Below are 13,482 nucleotides of genomic sequence, written 5' to 3'. Positions count from 1 at the left end.
TCTCCTGGAAAAGGAACACTCCGGAAGAGGACGGGGGAAAGGAACACTCCACTGACACTCACTCAGAACTTGCTTCGTAGAACACTGCATGGCAAACTTTCTCACTCCTTGCACTCCTCAGGTGGATCCTGGCATAGAAGGCCTCAGAATACTTTTCCTCCTCTTCCAGCACTTCACTACATGATGGTTGAAGGTACCCCGATGTGGCCGTCACTCCACTCCACTGCTAACTATTGAAGATGACAGAACTCCTTTCTCACTCTCAATCACTCACATTTATGGGGTACAGACATCACGTGACTAGTCAGACTTTGATACTTTTCCAGACATATCCCAGCCCCTTTCAGACATTAACCTCTTACATGCTGCAGCTGTGCAATACACATAACAGAAGACTAGACACTTTGCACAGTGCATCCACATAGAAGACATGACATATATGGCAATTATGGAGGGACCAGAAATAGATGTTTCAGGCCACTACACATGCCTCCTGCTACCCCAGACTGCAGGACAGCATCCAAAATCTGGGACTGTCGCACATAATTTGGCATACTTGAGATACATGCTATCACCATTGGGTCACTGAGAGAGGGCACTATTACTACTGGGGCCAATGAAAGGGGTGGCATTATTACTACTGGGGCCAATGAAAGGGGTGGCATTATTACTACTGGGGCCAATGAAAGGGGTGGCACTTTTACTACTGGGGCCACTGGAATAACATTGGTAAAAACATGTTGTGATAAGGCACGCCCCTAACTACACCCCTAAACCACGCTCCTTTTACCTTGGGCGGTATTTTTTTTCATTGCTAAGTGGCAACCTTAGTACATACCCTTATACCAGTAGACGCTGAGGCAGTCACCCAGGTGAGTGATTCTTACATTGCTCTGGAAAATGTTGATTTGTTAAAGAGAACCATTGGTGTGACGGAACGAGTAAAATAAGGACATCAGTGTGATCCTATGATAAACTTATACTAGCGGGATCAATTATAATCACTAAACAGTCTAGAAACTGCCAAAGGGGTGACAAAATGAAAGCACTGCCCACTTCTTTTCACTTTTGGGGTACTGATGTGTATTAACAGCATCGCTTACCGTAATACGGTTCTGTCATCCAATGACATAGCCTGTTCTCGGTGAATGTGTCCAGCCGATACTAGATATCAGACAAAAAAGACGGGTTAAACAACAATTAAAATCACAGTCTGAACCAACCCTCCCCTCCTCGTGCCAGGTCGCACATTCAATTTACAGGGCACACACCCAACTCACAAATCACACACCTGACGCTCACCCGAAAAGTGTTGAAAGGGTGGAAATCCTGGAGGAGCATCTCCTGCGCAGGTCTGCTGCTGTAGCAGCATTTCTTCTTGGCGTATTCCAGTAATGCTTGTCTCGCGGCATCTTCTGAGACGAGTGATGTGCTGTGGAAAAAAGTCAAACGCTAAAATGTAGCAACAGAAAAAAATTTAGCGCAGCACGGGCGCGTCCTTGGCTCATGACCGCACAGGTCACCAATATAATTATATCTGGGGGTCTTTTGTGGGGACTCAAAATTAGTAGATGAAAAATGTATATCTTTTAGGCCTTATTAATCAAAACTGTCTGTTGCCCCTAGCAACCAACCAGAGCTCAGCGTTCATTTTTGAAACTGATGTGGTCAAATAAAAGCGGCACTCTGGTTGCTGTTTTGATAAACGAAGCCTAGGTGGAAATTTACTAAGTCCAGCATTTCCAGCGCCGGCTCAGTACAGATTTCGCGATGCGCCATGCGCTTAATATATAAAGAGTCCTTCACGTATTCAGCACATCCCGTGTACCTACAGAGAAACGTACACTAGGTCCGACCTGGCATACATTTCTAGTATAATTTGTGCTAACTCTTGTTGTAAATTATACAATAATTTGTCAGTCCAGGGTTGCCACGCCCACTTTCAAAAAAGTGCCAGAGCCCCTGCAAAAAGAAGAAAAGTCGCACATTTTTGTGCAAATACCTGTATGACATTTTACTCCAGAAAAGACCGGAAAACATTTTTTGCATTTCCTCTAAACTTCCTATAAACTTTCCTAGCGACATCGCCACATGAGGTCTTCTTCTGATGTAGGAAAAGTTATATTTTCCAGTGGTACTATATATTACAATGAAAAGCTTTTAAAATTTTTCCAATTTTCTTCTTTTTTGAAGGCCCTTTGTTTTTACGGCATTCATAGTACGGTAATAATGACATGTTAGGTGATTTCATGGGTCAGTAAAATTATGACAATACTACATATATATATCTTTTTGTGTTGTACTTTCTGTCACCATCTCCTGATCCCCATAACTACTGGATGTTTTCGTTGGTGGTGTTGTTGTAGGGTAAGGCCACTCTCACTCATGCGCTTGTAATAATGCTGCGTATGTGGCGTTTTCAGCTGCGTTTACATGCATTTTTTACAGCATCTGACTGCTTTATCAGCATAGTTATAAGCGCAGCCAAGCAAGCTGATAATGCCAGAATTTAAAAAATGCAGTCAAAAACGTGGTACCCACAGAAACTGACCAAAAGTAAAAAAAAAATCACGATTCTAGCACTGTGGATATTTTTTTTCTGCCGGAGTTCACCATGTAGAATAAATAATGCAATATTTTAATAGATCAAACTTTTCTACATGCGGTTGTACCAGTTAATTTTTTTTTATTCAGATCATTTTACAGAAAAACTAGGAAAAGGGTTTCTTAAAGTTTAAAGATTTTTTAAATATTACAAAAAATATTAAACTTTAGTTGTACTTTATTTTCTCCATAGTGGACTTGAACTTGCAATCATCTGTTGGCTTGTACAATATGCTGCAACACTTTACTATTGCAGTATATTGCACATTTAGGCTTGATTCACACGAGCGAGTGCGATACCGGCCCGAGAAACTTGGATCAATTTCATGCAATTTTCTATGTGAGTTTGACAAATTTTTTTGAAAAATCACACAATAAAAAGGCCCAAATGAAAGCACCCTTAGCAGTGTGTGCTATTTTTCGGGTGATCTCACCCATTATTTTCAATTAGGTCGCGAAAAAAAAAAATTGCATTGCACTGACCTGTGATTTCCTGCGAGTGCGTTTTTCTTTTTTTTAAAATTTTCACTACAGAAATAGCATGCGATTTTTCAAGCATGTAAAAAACGAATCTACGGAGATACAATGCATTTTTCTCAAAAAAACATATCACACTCGTATAGAAAATGCCATGTTTCACAGTGCAATATCGGTCCAAATTTCTGGCCTGTGTGAATCCAGCCTTACTGTCAACCTATTAAACATTACCACAAGCAGGGCTTAATAGACTGAAATCCATGTCAGGCCTAGTAGCCTTCAATAGGCCCCAGGCTGCTACGGCACCTGAAAGGCGCTCTGCGAACTTTCTCCTTCCCTCTGTGCTGTCATGTAAAGGGAACCTAACACATAGGAACAGCACTATAAGTCATGGTGGTTCTGGAATATGCAATGGGGAACCGGGAATCTATTTTTTTATACTCACATGCTGCTCCTGTTCCTATGGTGTCCTCTGTTGAAGCCTGCTCACTGTCTAAAAATTTGACTTTTTTCAGACCGCTGTCAGCATGCACTTCCATGGACATATGTTAGCGGTGGCCCAAGCAGGAAGGCTACCATTGTGGGGGAGAACGCGAGAAAAACTACAATGGTGGTCACGGGTAGCTCTGTGATCTCTTCTGACAGCGGCGTCAGCATGGCCTAGCTCAGTCGCACGCAGTGCAAAAGAACTGGGTATCGGGGGTTACTGATGTTCCTTCCTGGTAATGGGGTTGTCTCGTGACGCCAGCACCTCTTACCAGGCAGTTATTCACCCAGCATGAAATAAAGAGTCCACAGTCCAATAATTCATTTCCAAAATAACCGGAGGTGCGCGGTTTGTCTTCACTCACACTTTTCCAGCTTTGATTTCCTGTACCTCCTTTTCATCCGCAAAGTACCAGTGGGGTCTTGTAGGGGGGTAACCAGCTGGCACATGCTGTAGTTTTCTCCTGGCTGCCATCTCATCTGTCTCAAGACCTTCCTCCAGCTCCTGTACAAACTGTACTGAGTCCCCTGAGCACCATCTTGCATGTCTACTAAAGTACCTGTGTTTTCAGGCATAACATGAAGGTCTAACAGAGTCACTTTCCCCAGTAATATCGCACAGTCTCCTTCCATTCGATAGGACATTTTAGCAGCCATTATCCCAGTAAAGTTGCCAATATCATACAAACTTGTCTTTACTCACACTTTTTAAAGCTTTGATTTTCCAACAAACACAGGCATTGACAGATTTGTAGCTATGACGCTTTGGATAAACTTAATTTCTTTACCACACTGTCAGATCCACATGCTTTCTAGGAGGCACTCTTTCTCCCGAACTCCAGATGCCCTCAGTCTCAGTTATCTGATAGACAGTCCACGGGATTTACACTGCAGACACGGTGACAGCATTAATTCACGCTTCCCTTTTCTTTGAGCTTATTACATTACTTCTCTTGGTTTGAGGTAGTAGGAGAGCAGTTACACTATGCATCAGCTCTCACTGGCACGTCCTCATTCACAAACTACATTCTCTCCACTGTTCTCAGCGCCCTCCCCTAACTGCTCCGGTCCTCCAACGTCACTCACGCAGTTAAAGGGGAACGGGCACACACATACTTCATTCAACCCCACAAACACTGTTCACACAAGACAGTAATACAAATACATTAATAACAACCTAATTTCAGGACACTACAGCTCCCCCCTACTTGAAGGAAGCTGACCTTGGTGTTCTGCAAAATAATAGGAGCAAAAGCCGAGATAGAAAATCCCCTAGTATACCAACCCCCTGCGTTAGGCTCCTAACCGCTCAGTAAAAAGAGTCCGCACTAACTCCAGTAAAGAGTAGATTGTAACCCTTAGAGAACAATAACTCAGACTGTTGAGGGCATGGCGGAACCACTACACTTTCCCCTTTTGTTTTAAAGCAGAGCATTTAACCCATTCCAGAATCTTCTGAAATGGCACTTCTAGTATTAGGCTTCATTTTATGACAGCGTGTTACGAACAATAAGGACTGACCAGTCTATTTTTCATTCTTCTGAGCCGAGTGAAATTTGGGATGCTTCAGCATAAACTATGGGGCCCATACATAAGGGTGCATTTACACTGAAAGATGATCGCTCAAAAATTGCTCAAATGACAGTTTGAGTGACAGTTTTGAGCGATCATCTTTGCATAACTCTTAAGTAGCTAATTAGCTACTTAAAGAGTTAAATGCAGGCGGAGTGGGACACCGCTGATAACTCAGAGAAAAAGCAGCTGTTTTGTATATGCAAACAGCTGCTTTGTTCTTAGAGTTATCAGCGGTGTCCCGCTGAGCTGATAGCTCCGGGAAACAGCAGGAGCGCTGACAGCTTCTTTGTTCTCAGAGCTTTCAGCTGGTATCCTGCTGAGAAGTCCCAATGGGATACCAGCTAAAAAGTATGCTATTAGTGTCACCTGCTGAGAAAATCAGTGTGCAGCACTTATAAGAGTCAGCGATTATCGCTCAAAAGATGGCTTTTGATCGAATTTTGAGTGATAATCGTTGTGTCTAAATGGGCCTTTAGTCTTCTCCCCAAAGCCTGAAACTTAATTGCACACTGTTGCAAACAGTAAAATAGTGAAAGGTGTCTGGTTAGGAAAAGTACAGGTGAAAGCTGTATGACCTTCGCTCTCCTTTTTTTTTCTATTATTTTTTTACTTTGCAGACAGCAATGAGGGTTGGGTTCCTGAGCCTTAAATCTACAAGACAGACACACACAGACACTAGGATCTTGACACAATAGCCTCACTAATGAGTAACTTTTGAACTGACTATCCCACTTTTACATCTACTGCACATTAATGATTGTACCTCCAGTTATATTATAACACTCCTCCCAACTTCAATTCCTGCATTGAGGCTTTAACGTTACTAGCATCACTTTTAACTCTTTCTTTCTTACACATCCACAAAGCGCTCAACACACTTCAACCCTATATTAGTCATTAATACGCAACTTTTAAATAAGCTTATGCACCATAAAACACACTTACATTGCAGCAAAACATTTCTCACATGGATTTGAACTTTTGAGTCCCACATTATCACGTTATAGAACTTTAAATCACATTTCTGAAAACAAAAGAAAGTCCCAGAGTACCTGGTAAGCTAGAAGTCCAACATTAGATAACAAAAACAGAGTCCCAATGTCCTTTTCTAAATTCTTAAATGCATCCCCATTCTGAGGCCTCAATGGAAGTGTGGGTTCCTCTGCATTAGAGTCCGTTGAGAAACCTGTGGGTGTCGGGTGACTCTGTCAAGAACTAATTCCAATAAAAGAACACACAGACGGGCCGGGGCTCCATATACCCCGAACTTCCCAGTCTTCCTCGGTCTCTCTCTCTCCTCCTTAGTCTTTACATCACAGAGCACAAATGCAAAGTTCTGGACCCCATATTCCTTAACAAAAGAGAGTAGGTGTGTGGGAATGGCCTGTTGAGTTTCCTTATTGTCTTTGTGCATTAAAATCCAGGGAGGATAGGCAGACATGAGTGCTCCTTCAAGGAAAACAAAAGTATGTAGTCTTTGAGCCTTAGTAACAAGCTGAGCTTCTACTGTCCCCTCCAGGGCAGGCTCAACCAACTTCACACTCCCCTTTGCTTGATCCGCAGCCGAGGGGGACCCTGTCTCACTACAGGTCCCCTGAATCTTTTCAGCCAAACTATTTGCTCGTCTCAATTACTGTTTTAGAGCCAACCATTGCAACCTTCGGATCCTGGCTAGATGTAATAATACTGTCAATTGAGGCTCCATAGCAGACAACGTTAAATCCTCAGTGGATCCCGCAGGCAATGGGCAAATCTGCGAAAGAGGTTCCTGTACCTCCTTTTCATCCCCAAAGTACCAGTGGGGTCTTGTAGGGGGGTAACCAGCTGGCACATGCTGTAGTTTTCTCCTGGCTGCCATCTCATCTGTCTCAAGACCTTCCTCCATCTCCTGTACAAACTGTACTGAATCCCCTGAGCTCGTCTCAGACTCCTCCTCAGGGTGGCTCCCGGTTCCTCCCTTCTCTAGCTCCGCAGTGGGGGTTTCCCTCCACCATCCTTTGCTCTCACAACTCCTGGGCTTTGGGTGGCGGGAAAACTTATCAGGCTTTTGGCGAGAAGAAGAAGGCGTTGGCTGGGCACCATCTTGCATGTCTACTAAAGTACCTGTGTTTTCAGGCATAACATGAAGGTCACTTTCCCCAGTAATATCACACAGTCTCCTTCTATTCGATAGGACATTTTAGCAGCCATTATCCCAATAAAGTTGCCAATATCATACAAACTTGTGGGCAACAAGTCCACTCTCATCCACTTTTACACAACAGGCTTGAAGAGTTTCCTCCTGTTTGTGACACGCCAAGGCTTGCGGCGGCCCAAGTGGGAAGGCTGCCATTGCGAGGGAGACCACGAGTAAACCTATGATAGTGGTAACAGGTGGCTCTGTGATCTCTCCCCACAATGGTGTCAGCATGGCCTAGCTCGGTTGCGCGCAGTGCAAAAGAACTGGGCATCGGGGTTACCGATTTCCCTTCCCGGTAACAGGGTTGTCTCGGAACGCCAGCACCTCTTACCTGGCAGTTATTCACCCGACGTGAAATAAAGAGTCCACAGTCCAATAGTTAATTTCCAAAACAACCGGAGGTCCGCGGTTTGTCTTCACTTACACTTTTTAAAGCTTTGATTTTCCAACAAACACAGGCATTGACAGATCTGTAGCTATGACACTTTGGATAAACTTAATTTCTTTACCACACTGTTAGATCCACATGCTTTCTAGGAGACACTCTTTATCCCGAACTCCAGACGCTCTCAGTCTCAGTTATCTGATAGACAGTCCACGGGATTTACACTGCAGACACGGTGATAGCATTCATTCACGCTTTCTTTTTCCTTGAGCTTATTACATTACTTCTCTTGGTTTGAAGTAGAAGGAGAACCACTACACTACGCGTCAGCCTCTCACTGGCACGTCCTCCTCCACCAACTACATTCTCTCCACTCTCTCTCTTCTCAGAGCCACCCCCTAACCGCTTCAGTCATCCAACAGTGTCACTCACGCAGTTAAAGGGGTACGGGCACACACTTCATTCAACCACAGAAACACTGTTCACACAAGACAGTAACGCATACACATTAACAACAACCTAACTTCAGGACACTACATGTGGAAGAGCGTGCACATAGCAGTCTGAAAAGAATCAGATTTTCACATTGCATGCAGACGCTGTGAAAACAGGGAAGCGGGTATTTATAAGAATGTATATTTAAATGCTGCAGTCAGCTTGACTGGCATCTAAATGGTTAAACATCCAGTATCGGTGTTGTCTCTGGTCCTGGCTGGATGAGTATTTGCCATACATGTAAGGGGTTAATGCATTGGACATTAACTTATTGGGTAGCAACTCCAGTAGCTGGAACTAGAGAGATAGTGTTCTTCCTTCTGGAGAAGAGCTAATTTGCATTGCCAGATGTATTACATTGCCAATTTTCCCAGAGTGCACTGCCAGATGTATATGACTTCCTACATCAGCTGGCGGTCTCCACAAGGAAGGCCATTACCCCTGATATATTTACATATATCCCTATGCCGAACTCTAATCACCTACAGAGCATTAGGATATATTAAGATGTAGCAGCCATGTTATGGTTCTTGCCATGTAACATAGTAACATAGTATGTTAGGCTGAATGAAGACAATGTCCATCTAGTTCAGTCTGTTTCAACCTCCCCTTGTTGATCCAGAGGAAGGCAAAACCTCAAGAGGCAGAAGCCAATCAGGCCCTTCCCAACTCCATAATGGCAGTCAGAATAATCCCTGAATCAACCTCTAATAGTTCCTACCTGTCTGTAAGACCTGGATCAACAACCCCACTGGTCCCCTAATCTCTATATCCTGTAATATCATAGCGTTCTAGAAAGACATCTAATCCCTCTTAAACTCCTCTATGGATTTTGCCATCACCACGTCCTCAGGCAGAGAGTTCCACAGTCTCACTGCTCTTACAGTAAAGAACCCCCTTCTGTGTTGGTGATGAAACCTGCTTTCTTCTAGACGTAGCGGATGCCCTCTTGTTACCGATCCAGTCCGAGGTATAAACAGAGATCCTTGTATTGTCCCCTCATGTATTTATACATAGTTATTTGATCGTCCCTTAACCGTGTTTTTTGCAGGGTAAATAATCCCAATTTTGATAGCCTCTCTGGGTATTCCAGTCCCCTCATTCCATGTATTAACTTAGTTGCCCTTCTTTGAACCCCCTCTGGCACTGTAACATCTTTCCTGAGCGCCGGTGTCCAGAACTGTACACATTCCATGTAAGGCCTGACGAGTACCTTATATAGTGGGAGAATAATGTTCTCATCCCTCGCCCCTATACCTCTTTTAATGCAGCCCAAGACTTTATTAGCTTTTGCAGCAGCTGACTGGCATTGGTTGCTCCAGTTAAATCTACAATCCACTAGTACCCCCAGGTCTTTTTCCATATCCCTTTTCCCTAGCAGTACCCCATTACTGTATATTGGTGACATGTGGCCAAGAACTAAACCCATTCTAGCCTTGATAACTTGTGGTAAGACTGCGTTATCATCACCTGCGTGGCAAAAACTGCAGCACAACCGTTCCATGAGAATATATCCTTAGAGGAAGGGAACAAGGTGCCGCTACTTCTGTCAATTATAATAATATTGATAATAAACTTTATTTGTATAGCGCCAACATATTCCGCAGCGCTTACATAGACAGGGTGAATACAGAAAGACAAAAAGTACAAAAATTACAGAACCCCGGTTATATAGTAATCAGTTGATGGAAACAATAGGGGTGAGGGTCCTGCTCCAACGTGCTTGCATACTACAAGTAATGGGGTGATACAGAAGGTAAAGGGGCTGGAGATGTGCACGGTATGGCCAGGTGGAGAGTGAGGGATTCTATACACATAGACAATGGCCAGACATTTGGCCATGTTATAGCAGAAACGGTATGACTGCAGGAGCGGTTTATGATGGCTAGCAGGGATTGCAGTCAATAGGTCAGGGAGCATGTTATCAGGCGGAGTACAGAGGGGTTTATTTAGGGAATGCGGTATGCATCCCTGAAGAGCTACGTTTTTAGAGCACGCCTGAAGTTCTGTGATTCCTGCATTGCTCGGGTAGCCTTTGGTAGTGCGTTCCAGAGGACTGGTGCTGCTCTGGAGAAGTCTTGGAGGCAGGAATGAGAAGTTCGAATTAAAGGGGCGCCCAGTCTGGTTTCGTTAGCAGAGTGGAGGACCCGGGCTGGGTGATGGATTGAGATGAGGGAGGCAATATAGGGGGGCGCTGCACTGTGGAGGGCTTTGTGGATGAAGGTAGCGAGTTTAAATTGTATTCTGTATTTAACGGACAGCCAGTGCAGTGACTGGCACAGGGCAGAGGCGTCCGAGTCGTGGCTGGACAAGAAGATGAGCCTGGCTGCCGCATTCAGGATGGATTGGAAAGGGTAGAGTCTGGTGCAGGGGAGGCTGATCAGCAACGAGTTGTAATAATCGAGCCGGGAGTGGATGAGGGCGACAGTAAGCATTTTTAGCGTGTCCACAGTGAGAAAAGAGCGAATTCTTGCGATGTTCTTGAGGTGCAGCTGATATGTTCGGGCGAGAGATTGGATGTAGGGGGTAAAGGAGAGATCGGAGTCAAATATGACACCAAGGCAGCGGGCATGTTGTCTCTGTAGTGGAGGGTGGAAATACCAGTAAGTCAGTTATAGAGAGGTTTAGTTTTAGGTAGAGAGAGGACATAGTGTTAGAGACAGTGGACAGTGTTAGGGTACAGTATGTCCCATAGAGCATTGATGATATTGGATGAAATATACGCCCTCATCTTACGGGATGGTGAACAATTGTTCCACAGGAGCTGACGAATGATATGGCGGCACGTACGGGGAAGGAGGCTCAAATTTTCCACCTGCAAATATGAAAGATTGAGATTTTAATGTGGCGCAGTTTTGGTAAATTAAGAAAATTAGAGATAAAAAACAACTCTTGTGAATTCATCTGAACGGTTAATTCACTCACCATCATTATGTAGTGATGTGACTGCAATGTATGAATTAACACTGGAGCAAATCTGTCTTAGTGATACGTGCCCCTGCAATTGTCCTGATCATGTCCTTCTGAGTAATAGTGGCCCTCTTAGTGGCCCCAATAGTAATAGTAACCTCCATAGTGGTCCTAGTAGTTATAGGGACCCCGTTAGGCGCCACTGTAGTAATATAGTCCCCCATAGTGGCCCCAGTGATGAAGGGAAAGGTCAGCTGCCACAAACTTGGCAGCGACTGCCGCCGTTGGTACACAGCTGCCTGTGGTGGCAGTCTTAGGTCGCCTCATGGTTGGATTGCTCCTACCCTTTGTGCTCCTTCCCAGTAATAACGTAGTCAGGTCCTAGCTCTACACAGTGAGACTTTTTAACACTGCAATCTCGTTGTTTTTTTTGCCTTCCTCTGGATAAATATTGGGGATACAGATAGTCCCCTACTTGTGAACAGGTTCCGTTCCAAGAGCCTGTTTACAAGTACATTTGTTCGTATGTCCGAGTAAATAGTTGTATGGAGGGGATCGCGGGTGGATCCTGCTCCATGCAATGTCGGGTGCCGACTGTACTTACAGCCGGTACCTGGTGGCACCAGTTCCGACAAGCCGTACCGTTCGTTGGAACTGTTAACACTTTAAATGCCGCTGTCCAAAGAGACAGCGGTATTTAAAGCGTTAACAGTTCCGACGAGCAGTGCGGCTCGTTGGTACTAGTGCCTCCTGTAAGAACAGCCTGCACCCGTCGTTCAGGGGCCCTGTACAGTGTCCCGCGATAAGATTGCGGGGCGCTGTGCGGTTGCTAGGCAGCCAGGGGCCTTCTGAAAGGCCTCAGGGCTGCCTATGCAGAGCGCCTATCAAGCGCACAGCTTGATAGGCGCTCTGCATAGGCAGCCCTGGGGCCTTTCAGAAGGCTCCCGGCTGCCTAGCAAACGCACAGTGTCCGGCGATCTGACCGGACAGGCTTGATAGAAGCCTGTCCGGTCCCTGCGCAGAATTATGTAATGCCATAGCATTACATTAAACAGTGCAGGACAGATTGTTCGTAACTTGCGAAGTTCGTAACTCGAACGTAGGGAACTATCTGTATAATAGGCTGAACTAGATGAAAATATATATTTGTTAGCTTTAAATACTATGTTATTTACCTCCAATGATACTGGTTAGAGTGCAGTTACCTCCATTGATCACAAGTGGCGTCTACTTTGGTTGCAGTCACCTGTTTTTGCTGTTCTTCTGTAGCCAGGCCCAGGCCACCATGAAGACTGCTTCCAGCCACAACTTGTATCTCCACATCTCTATCTTGCTGCTACTCTCAATGAACCTTTCAGTATCCTACATAGTACTTGGGCCTCCTCTATGGTCCTACTCAGCTCCACTGCCTCCTTTATGGCCCTACATACTAAGTGTGCTCCCCACCACTGGGCCACTGCTCCCAAAACTCGATCTATTACTATTACTGAAAACCCTTTTTCTTCACTTTCTCAGTAGCGCTAGAAAAGCTGCAATCACTGCAGCCTTAGAGTACGTTCACACAGTGGAATTGTCTGTGGAATTTTCCATGGCAAATTCCACCTCTTAAAAAAACGCATGAAAATCCACGGCATTCTACATTCTACCTTGGCTTTTGGCATGGATCAATGGGAAAAATATGTGTGCAGAATGCGAGTTTCCACGTCAAGAAGTCACATGTCACTTCTTCATGTAGAAACACTGCTTTCTGTGTTGAAATTCCAAATGCTGATTTAACCCATTGACAAAGCAAAATCTATGTGCATTGTGCTAAAAGTTGCCAATTTTCGAGACAGAATTTATCACGGAAAATTCCACCGTGTGAACATACCATAACTTCTATATCTAGCTGTGGACTCTGAAAACCTGAGAAGGTGGAGGAGTCAGGCTATGATGTACGGAGCACAGTGTCTGGCGCTACTAAGTGAAGAACGGGATCTTCACTGTGCATAATGGATGGAGGTATGAGAGCTGGAGCCTGGCGGGGGACAGGGATCAGGACATGTTACGTAACTGTCCCACTGAATTCAGTATGGTTGGGAGGCATGGGGTCTCTAGCAGCTAATGACATGGAATGTGATCAGGACAGGTATTCAGCCTCTAAATAGAAACCGGAATATTTCCATTCTCTGACAGCAAGCAGGTGAAACACAAAGTCATAATTACCGAGTGTTAAAACTTCATGCCTGGGAGATTCATCATCGTTGAGGATTATTACACTGATTGGAGCATCTTGATTCAAGGAACCTGCAGTGCGAAGCTCAGAACCTGAAGATAAAGTGATGCTAGAATGTAAAGGCCCATTTAGACACAATGATTAGTGCTCAAAATT

At 44.5% G+C, this 13,482-nt stretch overlaps 1 protein-coding gene across 1 annotated transcript in view; it reads right to left on the bottom strand.

Moving 5' to 3' along the window:
* LOC136620272 (protein SSUH2 homolog) overlaps positions 1-13,482 on the bottom strand; it is a 94,205-nt gene that overhangs the window by 16,184 nt on the left and 64,539 nt on the right. The window contains exons 2-5 of the mRNA XM_066594974.1: positions 13,317-13,418; positions 10,938-11,016; positions 1,303-1,432; positions 1,104-1,164 (exon numbers count right to left, since the gene is read on the bottom strand). Coding sequence (XP_066451071.1) covers positions 1,104-1,164; positions 1,303-1,432; positions 10,938-11,016; positions 13,317-13,418 — 372 coding nt within the window. The remainder of the gene's footprint in view (positions 1-1,103; positions 1,165-1,302; positions 1,433-10,937; positions 11,017-13,316; positions 13,419-13,482) is intronic.

Source organism: Eleutherodactylus coqui, chromosome 3 (genome assembly GCF_035609145.1).
Source record: "Eleutherodactylus coqui strain aEleCoq1 chromosome 3, aEleCoq1.hap1, whole genome shotgun sequence".
Classification (NCBI taxonomy): Eukaryota; Metazoa; Chordata; class Amphibia; order Anura; family Eleutherodactylidae; genus Eleutherodactylus; species Eleutherodactylus coqui.
Note: the sequence above shows the minus strand (reverse complement) of the source record. Positions and strands in the feature narration are given on the sequence as shown.